The 26,180-nt window shown below is 41.3% G+C and overlaps 1 protein-coding gene across 5 annotated transcripts in view; it reads right to left on the reverse strand.

The window, feature by feature from the left end:
- Positions 1 to 26,180, reverse strand: part of MED13L (mediator complex subunit 13L) — a 322,472-nt gene that overhangs the window by 26,332 nt on the left and 269,960 nt on the right. For 4 of the 5 annotated variants that reach the window (XR_007911907.2, XM_051826599.2, XM_051826601.2 and 1 more), the window contains 10 exons: positions 24,322 to 25,050; positions 23,316 to 23,541; positions 22,212 to 22,317; positions 21,773 to 21,897; positions 18,497 to 18,596; positions 13,478 to 13,698; positions 12,957 to 13,162; positions 8,032 to 8,969; positions 2,617 to 2,796; positions 1,805 to 2,028 (listed from right to left, as the gene is read on the reverse strand). Coding sequence is in view for 4 of the 5 variants with exons in the window: in XM_051826599.2 (XP_051682559.1) it covers positions 1,805 to 2,028; positions 2,617 to 2,796; positions 8,032 to 8,969; positions 12,957 to 13,162; positions 13,478 to 13,698; positions 18,497 to 18,596; positions 21,773 to 21,897; positions 22,212 to 22,317; positions 23,316 to 23,541; positions 24,322 to 25,050 (3,055 nt within the window). In the remaining variant the exon portion in view is untranslated. The remainder of the gene's footprint in view (positions 1 to 1,804; positions 2,029 to 2,616; positions 2,797 to 8,031; positions 8,970 to 12,956; positions 13,163 to 13,477; positions 13,699 to 18,496; positions 18,597 to 21,772; positions 21,898 to 22,211; positions 22,318 to 23,315; positions 23,542 to 24,321; positions 25,051 to 26,180) is intronic. The other variant, XM_051826600.2, reaches the window with a different exon arrangement.

The raw sequence follows: 26,180 nt of genomic DNA on the forward strand, positions 1-26,180 counted from the left end.
TCCAGCAGGACCATTCCTTCTCACCAGCACTCACGGCTAGCAAGGGAGAGTCTTTACTACGAACCTGGAAGCATCTTCTTTTTTCTTTTGGGGTCATCACATGCAATCAAATCGATGTTGCAGCTGACATTTCTGGTAATTACAATGTACTGGAAGCAGCTGTCTGTCACTCCAAAACCTGAACTAGGCCCTCCAAAAAAAAGTGTTTCTTCACCCAAGATAATTTCTCCTGAATAAGAGGAGACTTACTGAGCACTACTTGCTTGCTAACGAGCAAATAAAGAACTAACCAAAGTCCTGCTACAAGGCTGACTTAGACACATGTCCTGGCACACCTGTTCAGTAATCCCTACTCATGTTTTCCCATAAGATAACATTAGAATTTTATGAGCCATCTGTGACACTGTTACAGACATTTGGAGATCACCAAAAGCAGAGACCTTTGAAGCCGTGAGTAAACGTATCACTCTGTAAAAGTCAATAGTTGGTTTAGGACAATAAGAGTCTGCTACTCATCTCTAGGACACTACATGGGTGCTGAGGGCAGAGAAGAAACATACAAACTCTCCATCACAACAGGAACGTTACCCCCGTTGATGAAGCAAAGACTTAACCAGCCCAAACAATGTTCTAGCCTGTACACTTCTTCAGCAGATATGAATTACTGCCAAATTAACTATCCTAGTAAGGTCATTAAGAAAAACAAGAGTGCCTGAACCTTCTACAAATATCTGACAAATGCTGTTTTATAACTTTTTTTGAAGGTTTCATTCAAGAGAATGGCCAAGTTTTCAAGCTACTGAGAGAAGCTTTCTATGTTATAAATATTATACGCACCCATGGAGTAGGCCCTGTTCAGACACAGCTGTGTCCAAGGGTTTCCATCAGTGGCTTAATGGATACCATCACATAACAAGTCAGCCCCTCCTCATTGGTTTGTAGCAACTCATAAATTTACTATTCTGTATTTACACACACATTTATAGATACTGAATCACTTGCTTGGAAATATTTTTGAAATTTAACTTGACAACTTATTTTAAAAACACTTTTGTGATGCTTATATTTGCTTGTCATAGTTCTAAATGCTCTACAAACATTAGCTGCACTTCATCTTGCCAAATATAAAGACATCAGAAGTCGAAGGTACCAAGAACTTCGTGTATATTGCTTTGGCAGAAGAAATGCAGCACTAACTCTTCAAAGGTGGGCACAAGTGAGTCTAACTTTCCAAAAGCAAGAGGAAATTATAAACTAAGGATACAAAACTACCTGGTTTTCACGTTATTATGGTTCTTACATTTTTTAACCTATCAAAATTATAGTATTAAGATGAATGTAGTGTTAAAACCTAACATGATTTGTAAAACTTATCTGTTGACTGAGACATTCTCAAGCTAACTATTTTTATATTGTTTTTGGAAACTTTAACCAACCAACCTCATCCCTCCACCCAAGAAGTAAATAAACAGAAACAGTGCTGCTATCTTTTTGTAAACTCATATTCTCCACAGCCAACATGTTCCCCTGGTGAGCAACACTTTTAAACACTGAGTAAAAAATGGGGAAAAGACAGTGGACATGATTTTAAGATGTATGATGAAGCTGAAAGAGGAACACCTTCTAAATTCAATAAAAAGTATAAAATCAGCATGAGACAGCAACTGACTTCCAGAAAATTTTGGCAATTTAATTCTTTGCTTCATCCTCCAAGATCTACTTTCAAGATATTTATTCTTCCAAACTGACTCACAACTGAACAACCAGAGGATTAGTGTCATGATTTCCACAATAACCTTCTCACCTCGTATACAGCACTCAAGTCCCTGAAGAAAGTTTTGGCTCCTTCGAGCAAGGCCTCATTTTCTGGACACACCACAATATAGGCAACATCACGGTGGCCCCCATATGGGTCCAACAACAGCCTCTCCCAAAATGGCAAGGAGAATGGCGAGATGGTGAGGAAGTCCTTGTCATAGCCTACCAGCAGAGTAGGGATGGGCAATGGCTCAGGAGATTCTTCTGAACCTAAAACAACACTGTAGTTAGCAGGGTGGTTTAGAGTTTGCTTCCCACAACCTGGACAATTTAGAAACGCCTGACTCTGGTTTCAATTCCAGCATCTGAAATGTCACTGCATGCTAACACAATATTCTTAAAAGTATTTTTTAAAACATCTGATTAAATGGTCCCTGAAGAATAATGAATCAGAAGTTGCTTACAGAGGTTCAAGAAGAGGGGGCAGACTTGAGTAAGTTCAAGATAACTTTCCAGGCGGCTCTATGTCATCTCCTTTAAGACAAGCATTTTGATGACCACAGAATAGAACTAGTCGAGAAGGCCACTTGGATGAAAATGTAATGAGTGTTGGGAAGATCTGAGGATCTAATAAATATGCTTTTCATGGATTATTTTCCACACTGACCTGGATTATGCTAGCTGTATTTAGAAAACTTGACTCCAAAGGTCACTTTAGAAAAACAAAGGGATTATAACACTTAATGGTCACAAAGATTCAGTGATATGTCGGTGAAGCAAGGACTCGACAGTAACTAAGCTGTTCCTCACTGCAGAACGCAGACGACAGAAGGCATTTAAACAGGGTTGAGACTCTACCATAGGTCCCACGTCCTGCCATCTTATGGAACTGCTGCCAGGTGAGTGGCCCCTGCACATGCTGGATGTTCTCCCAGGTCCTGCCCGTGCGCTTCTTTTGGATGGCATCTTGGAGAAAGGGCTGCAGGGACAACAGCATACGGACCACATCTTGGGAGGAGAGCATGCTGATGTCCAGCACTGCAAGAGAAATGAGAGCAGAGGGAATAAAGGGGTTAGCACTCTCCTGCTTCTTGCCATCACTATGGGCCTCAGTTACAGGCCATGGCAGAGACTACTAAGAGCTATACTAGATTCTAAGACACTTGACTTAGGAGTTCAGTGGAAAGATACTCTTCTTCTAAAGTACAGAAAATGATTTGATAATTTATTATTAAAAATGGGGAGCAGGGGACCAGCATTGTGTGTAGCGCGTTAAGCTACCTTCTGCATTGCTGATGTTATCGTGAGCCCTGATTCAGGGCTGCTCCACTTCTGATCCAGCTCCCTGCTAATGTGCCTGGGAAAGCAGTGGAGGATGGCATGAGTGTTCAGGCCGCTGCCACCCACCTGGGAGATCCAGATGGAGACCTCAGGCTCCTTGGCTTTGACTAGACCCAGCCCCAGCCACTATGGCTATTTGGGGAGACAACCAGTGGATGGAAGATATCTAACTCTGCCTTTCAAATAAGTAGATAAAAAAATAGATATTTTCCCAAAAATGGGAAACGGGTTACTTTAGATAAAAAGAGTTTAACTAAAGTACTGCCTAGAAGGGGAAAAATAAATAGGTCTGACATTTTAAAATCATGTAAACCTATTTCCAAGGTTTTTCATAAGAAAAGAAAGTTGCAAAAGTTTATTAATTATTACATTACTTTGATTTACAAATAATAAAGATCAGATTATATGATTAGGGGAAAAGAACTTAAATAGAAGCTTATAAAAACTTATAAAAAATATCATCAGAATATAGAATCCACAAAGAGACTACCATCAATGCAGGCAATGGCACAAGGCAGAAGCAACTACAGGACTAAAGTCTTGTGTACACAGAGGAAGGTGGCAGATTAGCTGTTTAAGAATAAATACTGGGGGGGGGGGGGGCGGGGGGAGGTGCGCGCACTGTGGCGTAGTGGGTAAAGCTGCCGCCTGCAATGCTGGCATCCTATATGGGCACCTACTTCCAATCCAGCTCTCTGCTATGGCCTGGGAAGGCAGCAGAAGATGGCCCAAGGCCTTGGGCCCCTGCACCCATGTAGGAGACCCGGAAGAGGGTTCTGGCTGCGGATCAGCACAGCTCTGGCCATTGCAGCCACCTGGGGAGTGAACCAATGGACGAAAGACCTCTCTCTCTGCCTCTCCTTCTGTGCAACTCTGCCTTTCAAACAGAATATAAATCTTAAAAAAATAAATACTGGGGTCCAGCACTGTGGCGCCAGCACCCCATTAACGCCAGTTCTAGTCTCAGCTGCTCCTCTTCTGATCCAGCTCTCTGTCATGGCCTGGGAAAAGCCGCAGAGGATGGGCCAAGCACTTGGTCCCCTGCACCTGAGTGGAAGACCCGGAAGAAGCTCCTGGCTCCTGGCTCCGGATCAGCCCATCTCAGGCCGTTGCAGCTATTTGGGGAATGAACCAGCAGATGGAAAACCTTTCTCTCTCTCCCCCTCTCCCTCTCCATATCTCTCCCTCTCAAACAAATAAATAAGTAACATCTTAAGGAAAAAAAAGAATAAATACTTTGTTCTGCTAGCAGTCACCCTAGGGAAGAGTTCCTGACCTAGAATTTGAAATTCCCCTGAAACTCTGCAGGACTGTGCATGCATGAATATATAGATTTTTTTCTGAAGGGGAAGGGTCCGTAATGCTCAAAAGATTTTCCAAAAATGGCCATGGACAGAGCTGATGAAGCTCAAGGATGGGGCATAAAGCTGAAAAGCTAGGCTCCTGAAGAAAAGACCCTTCTTCATTCTCCCTCTTCTAGCTGGTTAAGAAAAGGATGTGGGTAGAAATCTAAGACTTCTCTACCAAGCCAATCTGGAACACAGGTCTCACTGGTTCTGAACACATTTTCAGATGTGTCCCTAAATCAGTGAAACACAGCTTACAAACTGGTGACCCACAACGCATTTTTTTAAACTCCAGAATGGACTGCTACAGGAAGTTCCATATACCAATCTGGATTTCTCAGCTTGTCATGAACTGGATGCCTGACAAGCCAGGCGTGAGCCCCCTATTCCTGCGCAAGTAGCACTGACAGAGCTGAGGAGTGGCTGTCCCCTTCGGCCATTTCTGTGTGCCTTGCCTGCTCACTGCCTGAGACTGACGAGATGTTAATCACTCTTTATTGGGGCTGGCGTCGTGGCGAAGCTGGTAAAGCCACTGCTTGCAGTGCCGGCAGTCCATATGGGAGTCCCAGCTGCTCCACTTCCGATCCAGCTCTCAGCTATGGACTGGGAAAGCAGTAGAAGATGGCCCAAGTCCTCGGGCCCCTGCACCCATGTGGGAGACCCGGAAGAAGCTCCTGGCTTCGGATCGGCACAGCTCCGGCCGTTGCAGCTAACTGAGGAGTGAACCAGCGGATGGAAGACCTCTCTCTCTGCCTCTCCTTCTCTCTGTGAAACTCTTTCAGATAAATAAATCTTTAAAAAAACCACTCTTGATCTTCAAGCCTGTGTTTCTTTTATAAGAACTTCGTGTACTCATGACTCTATAAAAAGTGAGAAATGACAGATCAAGAGAATTATAGATTTGGGAAGAATAAAAGCAAGCATTTTTCCTGTGAATTTTATACCTGTGTATGTAAAACAGAAAGTGTGTTTCAAAAGAATACAATCTGAGGCACTGAGTTTTACAAATCCATCTCCTACGCCCTTCATTTATATTACATATCTGGTACTGCTGTGCATTTCAAAATCTGAAACCCAGACCTCCCCTGCAATAAAACTTACAGTTCTTCATATGGAAGATGCCACCACTGATCTCTCCCCAATTTAGTAGTGAAAACCACCCAAGCTGATCACCCACATTTCTTTAGCAAGAAGGCTGCATTCAGCTTATTTCATAAATTCATTCGGCAGACAACAGTGAAGGGCCTGTTTTGTAAAAGGCACTGTGCTTGAACCTAAGCAGTTATAAAATGAAAGAGAATCTTGTAATGTTTACTGAAGAGCTTCCACCTATGGGAAGGCTTTCTTGTTTGGTCTATTCAGAAAACACCTGTCATTGCCTACTCCACGGACCTCCCTCCTATGGACATTTTCATTATTTTCTGATTCTAAACTATACTTACAAGATCTACACAGCCTCCTCTCCTGCCAGACTGAGCTGTCCAGAGGCAGGGTCTGTGCTCTACCCACACTCCCCTTGCAACCTGGCCTCTGCTCACATCACTGCACACTAACAGCTCTCCCTGAGTTCAGGAGCCTTACGGAACCTTCTCTCAAACTCCTCGGTTGCATTTTCACACTTGCTGACTCGTTCCTCTTTCTTGAAACATTGCTTCACCCTGGTTTCCCTTCTCCCTCTTCCTCCTCTCCTCCTCAATGGGCTCTCACTCCTCTCCATGGTCTTCACCTGTCAGAACTCAGCTAAGCTCCATCTCAGCTCTCTGCTCATTCTATTCTCCCTCTTCTTCCTCACATGCCCAAGAATCCCACTGCCCTTGATCGTTGGACCCAACTCTCTACTTGACATGTTCGTACTTTCCAAACAACTTATGGGCATTCTTCCCAGCCCCTCTTTCTCTAGCATCCCTGTTTCTGAACAATGTCACTGTCTATCCTTGCACACAAGTTACCAAACTGGGAACTTCCTCTTAACACCCCAGTCTCTTATCCCCCAAACCCGACCCATTACCAAGCTCTGCGATAATACTTCCTTAAACATTTCTTGAATGCTTTTACTTCTTTTCCATCTTCTTTGCTAGGACCCAAGGCAAGCTACTGTTTCTTATCTGGTCTACCTCAGTAGCTGCCTAGTCTCCCTAAATCCATTTCTACCTTTTTTTTTTTTTTTTTTTTTTGGACAGGCAGAGTGGACAGTGAGAGAGAGACAGAAAGAAAGGGCTTCCTTTGCCGTTGGTTCACCCTCCAATGGCCGCCGCGCTGCAGCCGGCGCACCGCGCTGATCCGATGGCCGGAGCCAGGTGCTTCTCCTGGTCTCCCATGGGGTGCAGGGCCCAAGCACTTGGGCCATCCTCCACTGCACTCCCTGGCCACAGCAGAGAGCTGGCCTGGAAGAGGGGCAACTGGGACAGAATCCGGCTCCCTGACCGGGACTGGAACCCGGTGTGCTGGCGCCGCAGGGGGAGGATTAGCCTAGTGAGCCGCGGCGCCGCATTTCTACCATATTCTAACGCACACCCCACATCAGGGTCAGACTCATCATGTTTTTTATTGTTTAACCACACACAATTATGATGCCAATGCCTCTTTTTAAAACTCTTCAGTGAATTTTTAATTGTTCTTTCGATGAAGATCCAATCAGCAGCATGTCTCAATAGGTTTTTTTTTCAATCTAGTTGGCTTCTAACCTCCTTTCAGTCTCCTGAGGACCCCCTAGTTCATGAAACTCTGGGCCTTCACACTTACCCTGCCTTCTGTCTGATACATGAATACTGGCTCCCTCCCCTTGTCACTCAGTTCATTCTTACTCATCACTGAGATCTCAAAGCAAGTGCAGCTACGGCTTAAGTTGTCCCTGATCTCCAGCCCAGGGAGATCCAACCTACCGATCTTCACACTTGCACTAATTTGTACTAATGAGCTTACTGATGCAGTTATTTGATTAATGTCCATTTTTCCAGAATAGACTAGAGAGCACACAAGGGCAAGTTGTCTCTTTCAGCCACCATTTCCCCCAGAATGCATCACAGGACAGTGAACAGGTAAGAGGAGAACATAGCAAGGTGACTGGCACTCTCAGAGCCCAAATACAAAACTGTGCATCAACTGGAGCATTTAATAACAGAAGAGTTAGTGGCATGCTCCAGTCACCTAAAGTCAAAGTGATAACTGATTTAAGAGATAACAACATCCTGGAAAGTCAGAGGAAAGAGAAAATACTTCCATAAGTAAGCAGCAGGTTTTTGTGGAGAGGTATCATGAAAATATGATTTTGAAGAACAAGTGGATTTACACATGCAAGAGGGTACAAATCAACAGCTGGTGCGCTCTGGATGAGTCATATTATTTCCAACATGGGTTGCCTACTTATGAATTAATACAAGAGGAAATTTTCAGGAAGTAATTACTCTTCATCTTCAAAGGTGCCTCAATATAAAGCATTTCCCCAGTCCTTACATTTAAGATTAAATAAACATAGCTTTAAAAAAAGAAATTTAAAATTTTAGTGATATAGCAAAGTCAAGAAAGATTTTAAGTTATCGTCACACCAAGATACTTTCTGAAGTCAGCTTCTGTCCCGGGCACGTACCGTTGCTATGAGGCCACGCGTGCACAGTGGCACTTCTCACCAGAGCTTCATCCACTTTCCCACCAGTGGGATTATCCACGTACTGCCGCCCCTGCTCCAACGCATTGAAGCATTCTGTCCAGCAGTCATTGTTATCTGCTTGCACCCGGTCGTAACTCCAGCTTACACAGGGAAGAGTTTGGCGGTTATTAGAGGAAATGTAGTCCAGGAAACTCAGAGAAGCAAAAGGTTGTGTATGTTGATTCTGAAGGAGGAGGAGAAGGCTAATGGGTGGCTCCTGGGATTTTCTGGCTCCTTCCACCTGAGGAAGAAAGGTGGTCTGACACATCATTAAGCGCCTCTCTGCAGCCTGACCAATATCAGAGTTCTTCCCAAAAATATCCAGCTCATCTTCCAGGAAGAGTCCCGAATTGTAGGCAAGTTTGCGATTCATAATCGCACTGAAGCCACAGGTACAGCGGTACTGGTCCTCGTTGGAGGAGTCAGGGATATAAAGGCCGACATCTGCCCCCTTGATGTTCATGTTGCAGGCACAGATGCAACAGCTGTCAAAGTTTCTGTCTTTAAAGATATTCATTACAGAATCAGACAGGATCAGGGTGACATAGAGGCTGTGGGCTTCAGGAATCGGCTGCATGGTGGCAGGCTCCACAGAGTTGAGGGGCCGTGTGGTAGACGGTGTAGAGGCTGGTGACCCCTGATCTGTGCTGTCATATTTAACAGATCCCTGACCACTGGCAGTGCCCCCGCCTCTGGGAGTTCTTGGGGTCCTGGGAGTTCGTGGGGTAGGGACAGAGAAGCGAGGGGTCGCTGGAGATGGAAGAACTCCTGCCCCACTGTTGCTGGCTGGGGCAGCACTGTTCAGCGTCACCGGCGTGCTCATCTGTGGTGTGTTCAGAGAGTCTGGATCTGCTAGGCTCCCAACACTAGGCACATTACTGCAACAGACAGAGGGGTACTGTGTGAGCTGGGGCGTGCATCAGTTACCAAATCTACACGTGATCGTGTCAACCACACACTACACATTCCTATACTGTACATGTATGTGATCACTTAGTAAATGTAATTTACCCTTTAAAAAAGATGCAGAGCAGTAAGCAGAGTGTGTAGAGAAGCAGGAAGCAAGGAATGAAGAATAATTCAGTGTACAATTTCCTTCTACTTATTCCACATCTAAGCAATTCCTGTCTTAATCTTTTGACAACATTTTACTGTTTCTACAAGGAAACAAGGTGTTGGGTTTGGTCGATGTAATCCTGAGAAGTTGTAACTACTAAATGGACCTTTACCACATGAGTTCAGGTGCATAATTAGCTAGAGGACCATAGGATGAAATTTCCATCTCATTTGCAATTACATTTTTTGTCATTTTTTGAAATTGAAAGTCTGTCAGTGCACTTGTTCTCTGAGGCTATAATCTATATGTGATATTAGAATAATTACAATCAAATACATGTGAAAATTTAACATTTTTTCTAATTTTCAAAATGTAGCCTTGGGGTAGGTGCTTGGCATGGAAGTTAAAAAGTGTCACTTGGGACACCTGCATTCCATAGCAGAGTGCCTGGGGTTCATGTCCCAGCTCTCAACTTCTGATTCCAGCTTCCTGCTAGGTAGACCTGGCGAGGCAGTGGTAATAGTTCAAATAGTTGGGTCTCTGGCACCCACAGGGGAGACCTGGGTTGAGTTCTCAGCTCTTGGCTTCCCAGCTTTTGGGGGCATCTGGTGAATGAACTAGCAGACAGGAGATAATCTATGTCCCCCAGCCTTTCGAACAAACAAAATAAATTGTTTTTTTTTTTTTTTAATGCAGCCCTATCTAGGCTTATATTTTTATAGAAATGAGTGACCATAAAGGAATTCCATTTTAGGTAACACAATACTATACTATGGTTAATAGAAACACTGTGTATGCTGCTAACAAGGCCTTAGTATTCATCAGGTGGTAACACAGAAGTACACATACTGCATCACAGTTTACAGCTTCTAATAGATTTCTGTGGAGCAAAGCAGACACCTCTAGTTTACTTTTGTTTTTCAATATGCTCTTCAGTCCTATAAGTAAAATTATTTTAACTCCCTGAGACCAACTGTGCCATATTATCTATTTTCTCCCAAGCAGGGATTTCTTTTCAGGATGGCCAAACAGAAAACACCACAGTGCCTGTGACATTCTGCTATTCTGTAAAATGCTGTAAAACCTTTTCTTGGTATATGTATTTAGACATACATGCCAAACACTGTATGAGCCCATTCTTTCCACTTAAGGAGCACCAAGAAAAAAGTTTTTTTTTTCCAATTTTTCATATTCTTTTATATATATATTAATTCTGTGCTTAAATTGATGCTATTTCAATAAACTATGTGCTCATTCACTTATATTGTTAAAGAAAATTATCATAAAGAAATGCTTCTTCAAATTATTTCTTATGATTTTAAATTAGCAATGTCTTAAAATCCAAACAAGGCACTATAAAGAAATGTTAAATATAAGTCACAGTGTTATCTTTGAATACAGATAAAGAGTGATCCAGAAAACTTGACTGGCAATAACTGCTCTATCAGAGAAAATAATAATACAAAATAATAAGTGTGTAATAATAATCTTTACTCTAACAGGACTCCTTTCAGACTTACCTGTCCAACAACATCCTAAAATTATTATGCAGTTCAAAGAAGGAACTGTGACTACTAGCTGAAAACCTAAATAATTAAATTGCTACCTAGGGAATAAGAATAGTTTATCTTATATTTTAACCTATTTTCCCCATTCTAGAAAAATGAATTAAGTATCAACTCCATGCTACAAGCAACAATGACAAAAAGAAAAGAAGTTAGTTCACAAGCAAATACAGCAGACATTCCACAAGTGACTGCAGGTACAACAAACGTGACAAAGAGTGGCACAGAGTAGAGAAAACCAGAGCTCACAGCAGCGGGCAACAGGGAGTCTGGAATTATACAGTCCAGTGCAGTAGCCACTAGCCCCATGTTAGATTTGAGCAAAACTAGAGCTTCAGTCTTACTCTCACTAGCCACATTACAAGTGGTCAACAATGACAATATGAGGTTAGTGCCTACCATACCGGACAATGCAGACATAAAAAGCCTCTTTCATCATCCTCAGTTGTATCAACAGTGCCAGGCTAAAATACAAAGAATCTTTGGAATGGCAAATGTTCTACCAGATCTAAACAGTGACTTACTGTACTTAAACCATTATATACCAAAAAGTGACCTGTGACCTTCTGGTGGACCTGTGTGCATATCGAATGTTTTCCTGAACTGCATGTATCTTTTATTTGCAACTGTGACTTCTGACCTCACCCCAGTGTGCCAAGGCTTCTTAGCTGTGCTGTCCTGGTATCTAGTCAAGTAAGCTAGAGCTCAAGTGGAGCACAGCAACACCGGACAAGCCAGGGCACACGCCCAGACAGCTCTGGGCACTCTGCTTCATGTTGCCAGGGCACTGTTACTTCCACAGCTCTCCAGCAGCCATTAGTGGTTACAGCCTTTCAAAAGTCCTGGGAGGGAAGTGAGGCAGGATTACTCCATTAAGACTCAGGTAAAATGACCACTTAAGATCAACACAGAATTTATTAAAGCAGGAACTAAGTCCTGTGGCCCTGCAGCTGTAGCTTCTTATGCCTACGGTCTTCGTCACAGTCTCATTCTGACACTGATTTCACCATGCATGATTATGACACTAAAGATGGTTTCATCAAAATGGTTTTATAGGAGCTCACAAGCATATGGCTCACAGACTTGAGTCTGGACCACAAATTTGTTTTATTAGTTTCGTAAGTTTAACTTAACTTTGAATCAGCTACAACATTTTTATAAAACTCATATCTAGATTTCCACTCACTCTCAAAACCAGAAAGACCTGATTACACTAGCCCTACCCCTGATTGACACTGCTCTGCAACTGAATGGCAAACGTCCTTCCCCACGGGCACTGTCACTTCTACTGTCCCCATGATGACAAGGAGCATCAGCAGCGCCAAGTCCTGCCCATTTCATCTATATATTGCCTACCTGGTCCCAATATAAATTTGAGTTTGTGATCTTTTATTTTATAGCATTATTTTATTAAGAAAGTATTTATCACAGAGAAAACTGTTCTATATTATTGACATAAGTACTAATTTGGGGGACAGTATGAAATGTATAAACAATTCCTTTTGTGTGCCATAAATCATATCAGCATTCTGTTGCTTCTTTCCTATATAACATGGAGGCAGTAACAGAAATCATCTAGGCTAATACTTCATTTTACATCATCTCCTTGGGATGGGCATTTGGTGTAGCAGTTAAGCACTGCTTAGGATGCTTGCATCCCATATTGGGGTGCCTGGGTTTCAGTTCTAGCCCCACTCTGCATTCTAGCTTCCTGCCAATGCATACTCTGGAAGGTAACAGAAGATGGCTCAAGTACTTGGATTCTTGGTACCCATGAGGGAGACCTGGATTGAGTTTCCGGCTCCTGGCTTCAGTCTTGCCCAGCTTTGGCTGTTGTGGGCATTTGGGGAGTAAGCCAGTAGATGGGAGAAACCCCTACTCCATATCTCTCTGCTTTTTTTTTTTTAAACTCACTTTACATAGAATAAAGTTTTTACCACTATTACCCAAAGAACATTACTTCAATTAAGCTGTTAGTGCTATGACAGACATTGATTTGACATCGAATATGCATGAACACCACAGTGCTCTACATGAATAACCTCAATTTTTCTGTGCATACAAATTTTTGTTTAGAAAACAATCTATACGTTCAATACAAAATAGTGTATGCAAAAATATGAATGGTCAATAAAGAAAAGTTTCAAATGATATGCTGTTGTCTAATTTTTAACAATTAGGTCCCTGGTTAGGATAAGATGACATCAAATACAGCAAGTAACTGAAACAATCCCTGTACATACTTGTAGCCATCTCTAATGAAAGTGGCTGTAGGGGGCATGGGCAGTTGTTCAATTTTAGGAGGAATCGCCCATGAAGGCCGAAACAGACAGGCATCAGGTATCTTCAGAGGTAGCAGGCAATGGCTCGGCAACATCCTCAGGGGAGCAAACATGGAGGACCCCATGAAAGGTTGAAAAGGTGGAACTTTGTGCACATATGAGAAGTCCTGAGACAAAAGAGTTGGATCAGTACCAATGACTATTAGAATACATGAAAATTACACAGTGCTACAATGAAAATAGCAACCACAATGATCGTTATTCAGTATTTCTCTTATCTGATCAATAGAAAAATGCTGATATCAACAATTTTAAGTTAATTAAAAGACACTATAACCAATATATCAAAGGGTGTACCTCAATGCTCCAATTCAAAGGATCCTTATAAATTTATAGAGATATGACACACAGGTAGTACCAGTAACAATCAACTTGAAAACCACTAGGCCTTGGGAAAGTTAACCTACTGACAGCTATTTTACCTTTATTTCCTCTGGCTTTGGACTTCCTAGGCCATCTTCCACTTCCATTTTGAATTCTGTCAACTGTGTTGAAACTATACTGACCATTGGGCTCTCCATCATGCCTAATGCTGTCACTGTCTCTGAACTGATTCCATCTTTATAATTCATCACAGGAGAAAATGCAGGATGCTGTTCCAGAGATGGAGGAGTGGGGAACATCCTTTGCAAGTCTGCAACTGCTAAAAAAGAAAACACATAAACCTTTTAAAAGGCCAAGATTTCTAAAAAGTCCTAGTTCATAGTCAGGGACCTAATTTGACATCAATAATAGCACTAAGTGAATGGCCACATCAGTCACACAATAGAATATTAATAATGGAAGTATCCAAGAAGGCAGCCATGAGCAGAAAATAATCCTTTCCTGGAGTTTTACCACTATCTTCTTAATGCTTTATGATATGGCTTCACATTAATTAAGTGAACAGAGTCTACATAACATGCATTTTTCTCCCAACAATTGATTCCCTGAGAAGTCTAAGGAGATGAATTATGTGGAAACTGGAAGCAATTAGATGGAATAACCACATTATTAAAAGTTCTCTCCTTGTTTCCAAGTACAGATGAGAAATTACAGAAAATAAAATCTGGGGCTGGCGCTGTGGCACAGCAGGTTAATGCCCTGGCCTGAAGCACCAGCATCCTATATGAGCGCCAGTTCTAGTCCCAGCTGCTCCACTTCCCATCCAACTCTCTGCTATGGCCTGGGAAAGCAGTGGAGGATGGCCCAAGTCCTTGGGCCCCTGCACCCACGTGGGAGACCCGGAAGAAGCTCCTGGCTCCTGCCATCGGATCGGTGCAGTTCTGACTGTTGCGGCCATCTGGGGAGTGAACCATCAGATGGAAGACCTCTCTCTCTCTGCCTCTCCTCTCTCTGTGTAACTCTGACTTTTGAATAAATAAATAAATCTTAAAAAAAAAAAAAAGCTGGAGCCAAACTAGTGGTTTGTATGTCACAGGATTACTCAGTACTGTCTGTTGGGGAAAGAGTTCCAATATCTCTTTATAGACTGACATGAAGTGAAGCTTCATAGTTATGATTAACAATCCCACCTAGAGACAAGACAGTTTACTGAAAATGAATCAGAGAGAAACAAAAATATTTTAATGAATACTAAGAACATTAATTTTCAATCCTTTTATTAAAAATTGTTTTCATTTACCTTAAGTAATCACTATCACTAACAGTGGTTCATTAAGGCATTATTTCTTAAAATGGGAGCATATATAAAGTTTGGCCACTAGGGGGTATGCTGTTCAACAAATTTATTAGTGTGCTTGGAGTTACAATTTTAAAATCAGCAATTTGTGTTAGCATTTGATGTTCCCATTTCCTATACTATCATTTTTATAGCAACTTCAATATTAAATTAGACAACCAGCAACCACTGAGCAGACTGAGATCTGACTTCTGGTCTCTAATCAGAAATTAATGCTGAACAATCGTCTCATGCTTTGCTGTGGGCTACAGTTCAGAGCAGAGCTGAGTAAAGAAGGAACAGGCTCCCGGCGCTGTGGCGCAGTGGGTTAATGCCCTGACCTGAAGCGCCCGCATCCCATGTGGGTGCCAGTTTGAGATCTGGCTGCTCCACTTCCGATCCAGCTCTCTGCTGTGGCCTGGGAAAGCAGTGGAGGATGGCACATGTCCTTGGACCCCTTCACCCACATGGGAAACCTGGAAGAAGCTCCTGGTTCCTGGCTTCAGATCGGCACAGCTCCGGCCGTTGCAGCCAATTGGGGAGTGAACCAGTGGATGAAGACCTCTCTCTCTCTTTCTGCCTGTGCTTCTCTCTCTGTGTAATTCTGACTTTCAGATAAATAAATAAATCTTTAAAAACAAAAAAAAAAAAGGAGGAACAGGGACAGAGGCCACTCAGACCAAGAGCTCTGTTTATGTTCAGGTTATGTCTTCCCTTAGTTCTGTCATCTAGCAGCAGAGGCTCAATGAGACATATGATTTTCAACAGCCTTGCTTGGTCTCCTTTGTGTTTTAGGATGAGTGGGAGGGGAGAGACCAGTTATTTCAGCATATGGAGGCAGAGAAGGCGAGAACCTCTGGATTAGATTATCTTTGTCAGGCTTCGTAGCAAAAGATTTTATTGGGCAAAGTAGTTCCTGCTACTGTGATGTAAAAGGACAAAACTAAAACCCAAGTTGCTCTACAAGGCGCTCTTCTATGACAATACCCTGCCTGTTAGGAACTTAATAATTTAAAGAAGTAGCGACACAAGCTTAGCCAAATAAGAAACTACTACAGAATCATTGATTTGAGACGCTACATAACTAATATGTTCTAGGGTAGAGAAAGGTTTTCACATGTAGCAGCAACCAGATCAGTGAATTTTCTTTAGCAAAGCTAAAGACTTCAATACAGAGTTAGGTCACACTTGAAATACATCATCACCTTGAAGCTTTAGTCTCTAATCTTTTTCTCAAGTCAAAAGGTAGCTACTATAAAATTTTGGTTTAACTGTAACTGTAATATTTCAAACTATGATTCTGCTTCAGAAAATCTTTAAATTCACATGAGATCTTAATCACCAGTGTGGACCTCTGGGAAATACAGAAATATAGACCTCTGAGTTAAAATGATGAGCTTAAACATAGTCTCTTTTTTTTAGTAGGTATTATGACTATAGTAATGGTTTTATTAAATTAGTTCTTACCATTCTTTTAAGAAACATAATAAAGCCATTTTTCACATAGGGCTACCTAAATTATTTGATGCTATATACCTAACACCAACATATTTTAGTTTTCAAAGCACACACAGACACACACACATACAAATCTCAGTAACTTCTTATACTGATTTACATGTAAAAATTACAGTATTCTGATAATTAAGCTTAATAAAAATATACCATTAAAATTGATTTCACATGTTTCTTCTTCTTACTTGTTTAACACAACTATAATTAAAAATTACATGTGTTGCTCATTTTGTATTTCTTTTCCTTTTTTTTTTTTTTTTTTTTTTTTGACAGTCAGAGTTAGACAGTGAGAGAAACAGAGAGAAAGGTCTTCCTTCCATTGGTTCACCCCTGAAATGGCCGCTAGGGCCGGTGCACTGCGGCTGGTGCACTGCGGCCGGTGCGCTGTGCCGATCCAAAGCCAGGAGCTGGGTGCTTCCTCCTGGTCTCCCATGCGGGTGCAGGAGCCCAAGCACTTGGGCCATCCTGCACTGCCTTCCCCGGCCACAGCAGAGAGCTGGACTGAAAGAGGAGCAACCGGGACAGAGTCCAGCGCCCCATCCGGGACTAGAACCCAGGGTGCCGGCGCCACAGGCAGAGGATTATCCTAGTGAGCCGCGGCACCGGCTACTCACTTTTGTATTTCTATTGGACAATGCTCTTCTAGAAACTGAATTTCATATAAAATCTGTCATGCCCTCATAGTAATACAGTAAAATGCTAGACACAACTGTGCTTTGTCAGTACCATTTCTTAGAAGCAAATACTGTGTATATATCCACATATTCCACCCCATAAAAACACATTCCCACCAGTACAAATTTACATAATATACTTTATTGGACTTTCCTGGTACTAATATTCCTGTGCTGCATTTCAAATTCATTAATTTCTATAACCTGCATTTTACCATTAAATCTTGAATAGTTTGTTTTTGAATAAAAGTGAGGGGTGGTCATTTGCCCTGGCAGGTAAGATGCCACTTGGGATGCCTGAACCTCTGCTGGAGTAGCTGGGTCCCAGTCTTGGCTCGGGCACCTTGGACGGCAGTGGTAGCAGCTCCAGTGATTGGGACACCGGGACTGAGTTCCTGGCTCCCAGGCCGTTACAATTATTTTGGGGAATGAACCAGATAGATAGAAAGTCAGACAGGCTTTTAAAAGGAGGAAAAATGAGAGGAGGACAGAGTACACAGCATGCTTCGCCAGCAAGACACCACAGAGCAGGATGTTTGCTGGTGAACAGCTTCAGGAGTTACCAGACATTGTCACGTTTCACATCACTAGTCTCACTTCACATCAAAAAGGGCCAAGGATTAACTGCTTCAATACAGGGCATAAAACTTCACTCATCTGACTTATCCCATCGGTATCTACTTTAATATTATTTCTTTTAATCTGTGAAGTTCCATGTTTGTAAAATTCTGCAGTGCAGAGTAATAAAAAAAGAAAAATGTTTAATTAGAAAAACTACAGCAACTGGCTGGCTATCATTATTCATTTTCATCCATGTCATGCTTGAGAAAGCTTTGCATATTTTAAAAAGCTATGGATCCACTAAAGCTGTCAAAATCCAATCTCTGTATACTTCCCACTTCTACATTTGAGTAAATCAGCACTACATTTATAGGTTCATAAAACTTTTTGACTCATCCCTATGACATGGTGGTTTTTCCCCTCAATTTGTTCTCATTACCAGCTGAAGTTAATGAGAAGGTATTAAAGAATGATTTGCAATGGAATTATGTTTCTGCTTCAGAGTACCCACAGCAGCTACCCAAGCCTCCTTCCCTCTTGTAGAATAATGTATTGTACTCAGGGAAAAGAATATGCAAGAAAAAAGGAGGTTTCTCCTCTTCTTATCAGCACACATAATAAAACTAGCTGATCTCAAAAAGAAACACAAAACCTTTAGTATGAATCTTGAGAAGAACCACCGAAAACAAACACTCATTATCTTAAATTTACACAATTTGAAATACTTTACCACAGGCCTTAGAGTGGAACATCACTGTGAAGTCATCTGTGTACATTTATCCTACCAGGAAAAGATTATCAGAAAAATAAGCCTAAAACCTATTTTTCACATTTTAAACTATATAAAAGCTTCTGCTCAATTTGAAAACAAAAGAAAATAAATTAAAATCAGGATGGTTTCCATACATAATTAGCTGCCTGCCAACTCAGAAATACCAACTTAAGGAACGCAAAGGACAAGGATTTCAGCTAAAAGCACAATGAACACAAGGCGTTAGATGCAAAGTGCAGGCGGGAGTGCTTCCACTCACTTGGTGGGTAAGGAACAGCAGCTCTTCCATCCTTCCCAAGAGGTCGGTCTTCTGTCCCAACTGCAGGAATTTTTGATGAGCGCAGCGCAGGTGATACAGCCTAAGAATACGTTTTTCTTATTAAAACAGAGTAACATATCTTCATATAAGCAGAGCAGTACTCAAACACTGCTAAGTGCAAGTGCATGCCTACTGATGTTTAAAAACAAAGGACAGATGCTCTTTGCTTAGTGTTCACCAGATGAACTTCTAGAAAAACCAGCAGAAAGTGGAACAAAGGAGGTACATCTAAAGCTTATTGAGTATGAGAAGCCTCAGTGAGTCCATTTTTCATGGATCTTTTGTGCCTACAAAATAGAACTTGCAGACCTTAAGCAAATGTTCCCTTCCAGGTCATTAGAAGAGTATTTTCATGGACATGATGACTGCATTAGGGTGGTGTTTTTAACAGTAATTGGCAAACAACTGGTCTGGTTTTCCTTCTGTTTGGAAACAAGGTAGCTAAAGAGATGACCTCAAATTCTCCAAAGCCATTATTTTTAAAAATTTCTCACTACAAAAAGTCATATATTTTTTGTACCTACTTAAATAGTTAGTGTTCATCTTTCTCTCTCTCTCTTTCTCTCTCTCTCTCTCACACACACACACACACACACAAACCCTTCTTTCATAAAATTACTGAAATATTCAGAAATAGTCTGATGTTACTCAAAACAAACCAAGTTGCTTACTAGATCAGATTATCTTTAAGAGTAATGAATAGATGGCATAAATAAGGTAAAAATTAGAGGGAAAAAGGATTCTTACAAATAGAAGGCTTCCAAAAAATTATTTCTACTCATACAATATAATAGAGGTGAAATATAAAATTAAAAACATTTGAGATAAAAATTTAGCCAACAGTCTTCCAATTTCATTTACTAGTGAGATGAATTTGTAACAGATTCTAAGGTAAACTGTTCTTGTGATTAAATGTTGGACTAGAAAACAGAGGAAAGTAGAAATACTTCACGGAAATAAAAATTTGATTAAAAATGTCCAACACTCCTTTGCATATTAGCATTACTAAATATATATTATAAAAACTTACACATTTCTTAAGTCCAATAGCAATTCACAATGTATGCAGGGAATAAATTCAGTGGTCCAGGGCAGCAACCATGACCATTAGGAACGGTGACTATGAAAAGCAGCAGGTTATTCTGCACTGTTAGCTTCTTTGCTTTTCTTCCTTTTTCCCTTTCTACTTCTTTGATTTGTGATTTCTCTTCTCTTCTAGCATTTTTCCCACTATCACCATCAAAGCACGAAACCCAGCTCTGAGAATTAACTAATCCCAAGCAGTGCTCAGTTTTGAGGAAGAGTCAAGTTAAAAAAGGATTCTAATACCTGGATCAACAGTAAGGAAAAATGTCATTTCTTCTACTAGAGTTTTTCAAACTCCCATGTCCTTTTCCTTCTTACAGGTACTGACTGAATTCAGGCCCTCGTGTTCCAATCCAACAAAAGTTACCAAATAGGCCTCTTGCTTTCTGTGTATCAGACTGATAAAACACAACACACACTTCTACCAGCCCAGGTCCACACTCAGCAGCACTAGGAGAAACACATCACTGATACAGTTTAAAGTTCAATGTCCTAAGCCTGCCCAAAAGCCTTCCTAGCCCCATCAGTCTCTACCCACCATCAGCAATCAGATCAAAGGTTTTCCATTATCCTCAATCTAGTTCATTCTTGGTGCTTAATCAAGGCTCACTCTGGATCCAAACTAATGTCCCCCCTGTCTTTTACCCACCCCAATTTTCCCACATTGAATGTCAAATTCTTTCTTTAAGGCCACTATGATCTCATCATCTTCTGAGTACTTATAATACTAACAGTGCATAATATCTATTAACTAGACATATTTTATGGAGAGTTAGAACTGGCTTTGGAAATTGACCCCTATTTAACCTTTCAGGCTTAACTTAAACACCGATACTGCCTGTTTGCACTTGAAGGTTTGTCATCTTTCGACTCTGTCCTGTCCCTGGACTCACAGCAGTAAGTACACTACAGTTTTAATCATAGCCATTTCTCCTTATATCTGTGAGCACCTCGAGCAGAAGAGAGAGGTAATTTAATCATATTTGTGCCCTTACTGATTAGCCTCAGTACCTGCCACAAGGGAACTGATCATCAAATGATCAACAATTCATGTAAAATAAATGGATGGAGAGGCATATAAATGAATCAATGAAGGAAAAATAAATAAAGTGGCTTCCTTGAAAAGACAGTCCCTCTTATTCATCTATAGGTGCTCTCAAAATAACAGACACTTACATTTCAGAGGTACACAGCTGATCAAGAGGACAAGGACAGACATTTCCTGACTCTTAGCACTCAGGTGATCTCCAAATAATTTTAATTCTTATCTGACACTATAATCACCTATTAGTTAACTTCTGTGTGTACAAGTTCTACTTCCCTAACACAATACTATGATCCTCAAAAGTAGGTGTCACACTTGTCTATTTCTCAAACTGTAGACTAGGAGTAGGCTCTGTGGTGCAGCAGGTTAAGCTGCCACCTGAGACGCCCACATCCCCTATCAGTTTAGTTCCGGTACTTCCACTTCCGATCCAGCTTCCTGATAATGTATGCTGGCAGGCAGCAGCTGATAGTTCAAGTGCGTGGGTCCCTGCCACTTCCATTGCAGATCCAGGCTCTTGGCTTCAGCCTGGCCTAGCCCTGGGAAATAAACCAACAGACGGAAGAGCTCTCTCACTTAATCTCTCTCCTTCTTCCCTTACCCCCTCAGTTGTTCTGCATTTCAAGTAGATGAAAATAAATAAGCATTTAAAAGAAAAAAAGGAAAACAGTCCTAAATTTAAAAAAAAAAAAAAAAAACACTAACTTCTGATTTAATAGATGAATAAAAAGTTGTGTGGGAATTTTTTTTAAAATTCCTATATAAAGAAACTATATACTTCCATTAGCCCCATCATATTTAGAAAAACTTATTAAAATAAATGGGAAAGATTTTAATATTTAGAACTGGAATGACACTAATGAAAACACCTGTCAACCAACAAATCCCAAGAGGTGTCAGATATAACACTAACTTTCAGGATACTTTAAAAGCATATGGTAACTTTCAGGATACTTTTCAAAGTGTCTGAAGCACATTCAGAACTTGAAATAAAAACCCCCAAGTTTAGGGGACTAAACTAGAACAAAACACTGAAACACTGACACAGAGCAAAATGCTTGTATGTGTGGACACGGCCGACTCACCCCAAGCTCCTCATCATCAGAATTATCAAAGATGTTGTCTAAATCATGAAGGGAAGGTGCCAAATCTGTCACTTGTGTAAGGCTACTGGAGCCAGCTCTGCCAGCAGCATTATCCTGCCGGACATCTGCGGGAAAGGAGGCACAGAGACAGAGTGAACAACTTCGTCCAGCGAGAACGAGGGAGGACAGGACACAGATCTCAACCAACAAGACCTGCCTGAGAATTTTTTTCCTATGGTTTTAGTTAAATTTTGAGACAATTATTTCCAAATATGTTTATCAGTTTTGAAAGGAACTGAAAAACAAACTATGAAAAATATATTAAAGATGTGATCAAATTATTGCTATTACAGTAAGAATAATTTTTAAATCCAGAAGCATCTCCCTTGCATTTTATTTTAGCAACAATCCAAGTGAGGCAAATAACCATTGTACACACCTGTTTTAGTAGCAGAACTGAAAATAGACATGGCATTTTTCCCATCAGGCACCGGCGTGGAATGACCTGGTGTAGTGACATCCTTGGTACCAAATCCATCCTCTGACTGCATAATAAATTCAGCCAAACAAAGCACATGAACACCAACCCAAAGTGTGGAATATGAGGGAGAACACAAAGAATTAGAGGGCAGAATGGAACTTGTTATGAGCACAAGTATGATAAACCATGGTCTATGCAACCAAAGGGAATAAAAGATATGTTCTTTCTCCAGATTTTAACAGAACCAAGAACTCCCCCACTTTCCCCTCAATCCTACGGGGTATCCTATGGGGTATGAGTGAATCAGTGTTTTACACCTAAACAGTACTGGTGGCATTTGATTAAGACCTGCCGTGATGTTAAAAGCTGTCTTTAATAACATTTTAGAGGCTGAATTACAGATCTTTTTCAGATCTGGACAGATGTATGTAAAGGAATCTAGAAGACATTCCCCTGAACTATACTCATCTCTTTTAATTTTTATATTTCCTCTATTTTCAGGAATATCTCTTTCAGTGGCTCAGTATTTTAGAACTTTAAAATTTAAAGTCAAAGACAGCAGACACACCCAGTACTCACTTTTATGAAAGCAGGATGAGTAAAAATACACTGAAAATCTAAGGGCAGTGTTGATATTCATTCAGAGGATATACAGAAATAGCGCTCAATACAGTAAGAATAGGCGCTCAATAAATAGTACACACTATGGTCAACATTTTTCCTTTACTTTTTGGGACTTTGTAATAATATTTAAAAAGAATTAAGCAGGGAGCATAGGCCAACAAGAATTAGCATATGAGAGGAAACATGCACTGTACAAGCTATAGCCTGGAAAATATGAGGCTTCATTTATGTTCGGCTGACTTTTAAACAAAGGTGAGCCATGACATAAAAAGGAACAATACGCTGTTCGCTACAATAGTACCAAGAGCATGAGTATGGGGACAGAGCAATCAGGCAAGGCTATCTCAAACACTCTGCCTCGAAGTCTTCCCAAACATGGTGTAGTAACAAAGATAGAACCCACACCACGCTGGACTCTGTCTCTCTGTTAAATGGTACCTTATTCTTCTTCAGAGAATCTTTCTCCGACCCTTGTTTGCATTTCTTATTTGCTGTGAAGATGTATTTTATGTCACCGTCCTCAAAGGTATATGGGTCATTGACTTCTCCCAAACTGTCTCCAGGTTGCTGTGAGAGAGGCAATGGGTCAAGGAAGTGGAGCGGCTGCGTCTGGGGCTGCTTGTCTTGCCAGATTTTAAACCGTTTGTTAGGTTGTGCTAGAAGTCTAAAAGGGAAAATAAGTGACAATTTGAATAAGGCAAAATGATATTTCAAAAGAACAGCAACATTTATGATTTAAAGCACTTATAAAACTGAAACTAAACTTTAACACTCACTTATGGAGGGATTTTCTTTTATAGATTAAATTTGTGAATAAGCAAAACTGAACAGGCTTTTGTCAAGAATACGTGATTTTGCATCTTATTTCAATGATTCCCCTTGAAAGCACAGGTTCTCAGTACAGACTGTCTAGGTTCATCTGCATCACTTAATAGCTGCATGACTCCAGTTTCTGAGGCATGAAACTAACATAATAACGTAGCTGTGGTGAAGACTAAATAAACTGCTATGTGTAGAGTAATGGGTGGCTCAAAGGCAGTATAAATATTAAGTTGTTATTACTAGACTCACAACATACCACCCGAATGCTCACATAGCCTTCCTCATGGTGTTGGCATACAAGCGAGTCACTGACTGCAAAGTGGAAAGTTTCCTAAAGCTATATTCTTTGACTAATAGAAGGCCAAAAGTACACTTACACTAAGCATATCAAAACAGCACAATGAGACCTTTATATGCCAGAGTGTTTAAATAATGACATGTATGTTAAACCTCATCACAAACAAGGCATCTGATTTCTACATGCGGAATCTGGAATGAGGAAGAAAGCTGTTTTCATTCTGGGTCTGAAGGTGTGGCAAGCAAGATCAGGAGGAGAGGCCTCACTCCTGGGAGTCTGTGCCTTGCAATGAGAACAGGCAGGTGCGGCAGGCAGTTGCCTTACCTTTGCAATGCAGTACTCTCTGAGTTCACCTCCATTTTGGCATCACATCTCTCACCCTGGAGCTCTGGAGGCCTGAACTCAGCATCATCACTGGATGGGAGACGAAAACTTTGCCACCACTTATCTGATGACTCTGGGTTCGAGGGCCTAATCCCACAATATAAGGCTGTCTCGCTGACCTCTGCCATCAGAGGCAGTCTTTGGCCTACGAGGACAGTTCTGTCATCCAGAGAAGACAACTGCTGGAGTTCTAGCCCATTTCCATAGAGGGCTGGGTTCACAGGAACAGATGGCGGGTCCAAACTCTCCGTTTCCTGACCTCGTGGCTGAGGGCTGAGTGTTGGCGGCAGCGGGGAAATAGGGGAATGAGGTGAATCCATAGGATTCAGATTCATTTGCTTGCTTGTATTTCTGGAAGGCACGGCCATTTGCTTATCATACTTCCTACTGCTGGATACCTCTAAGGAGGAGTCTATCCCTGCCAACCCTAGCTTCTGTCCTGCTGTATCTTGCTCCATGCATAACTCTTCAGCCACGGAGGGCCTATGGTGAAATGGTATCAAGGGTCTCTTTTGCAACTTGTCTCCTTTTTCCTGTCTTTCTGTTGTTTTGTGCTTAGAAGAAGCAGGAGGTGCTAAAGACGAAGATGATGATGGTCCTGCACTGAACCCTGGTTGAGATATTGTGGGAGGTCGAGTGGGTCCTGTTGCACGTTTCAAAAGTTTATGCCTGAAATGAGAGTTAAAACCAAGAAACAAATATGAATATGACTAGATAGCATCGCCATAACATCACAAAAAAGGGCCTCTAAGATTTACTCCACAGCTAAAAGCATGGACTAAAAACCACAATCCACGCTGGTGGAAAGTAAAGGATCAATCAAAGACAAGGTGAAAGAGGGGAGACATGGACTTAGCAAGAAACATAAATGAATGCATTTCTAACCCCTATAAAATTACTAATTTGGAAAAAAAAAAACTCACATCTTTAAATTTGGAAAGGGCCTTAGCTAAGGCATTCATAATGCATCTCCAAACCATGAGAGCAGAATCATGAGATCACCTTTCATTTCAGGAAAAACAAAGTTTCCAATTTCTATTTTATAATACTCTAGTAACTCAAATATAGAATGGTTTATAATGGCTTGTTGTAAACTGGAAATAAAATAACTATGTATGTAACTCTCCCCTATGATGATGAGGGTCAAGTCCAAGAACATTTAATAACATAAATGTACTAGAAAACCTTGTATGTCACTATATCCAGGGAAGAACAAAAGACAGCTTTGGATCTTACAGACACACATTAAACCGAGAGAAAAGGAAACAGGCTGTGAGCTAACATCACACACACACGCACCTGGACCCTCTAAGCAGGAGCACCAAGTCTGCTCAGATGCTAACATACTTCTTGGCAAGCACAGGTGTGAGAAATGGCTCAGTAAGGGCCCACTAGATGATGCCAAGGTTTAATCTGTGCAACCAAGTTATACAGCAGGTCAGCCAGTGTCTCCCAATGTATAAATCATTCCCAGGGAAAAATGGAAGCTCTCCTGCAGCGTAGCAGTAACTCTCTGAGGCCACTAGGCATTAAATTACTACCACATTGCACTAAATGGTGCCCTAGCGGGCAATAAAAGGGATTTGTATGGCATAATGGGATGGTTTATTGGGACAGCGGGATGGCCGCTCTACTCCATGAGGCCGCTGAATAGTGTGAGAAGTGGACCACTCCCTAATGGGTCTAGTAATCCTGCTGCAGATCATCTGAAAACACTCCTGCTAAAGTCTTCATTATTCTGAAATAATAAAACAAAACTTCGACATTCAAGAAAGTTGTCAAAGCACAACGCTATCGAC

The sequence above is a fragment of the Oryctolagus cuniculus genome, chromosome 21 (assembly GCF_964237555.1).
Source record: "Oryctolagus cuniculus chromosome 21, mOryCun1.1, whole genome shotgun sequence".
In the NCBI taxonomy this organism is placed as follows: Eukaryota; Metazoa; Chordata; class Mammalia; order Lagomorpha; family Leporidae; genus Oryctolagus; species Oryctolagus cuniculus.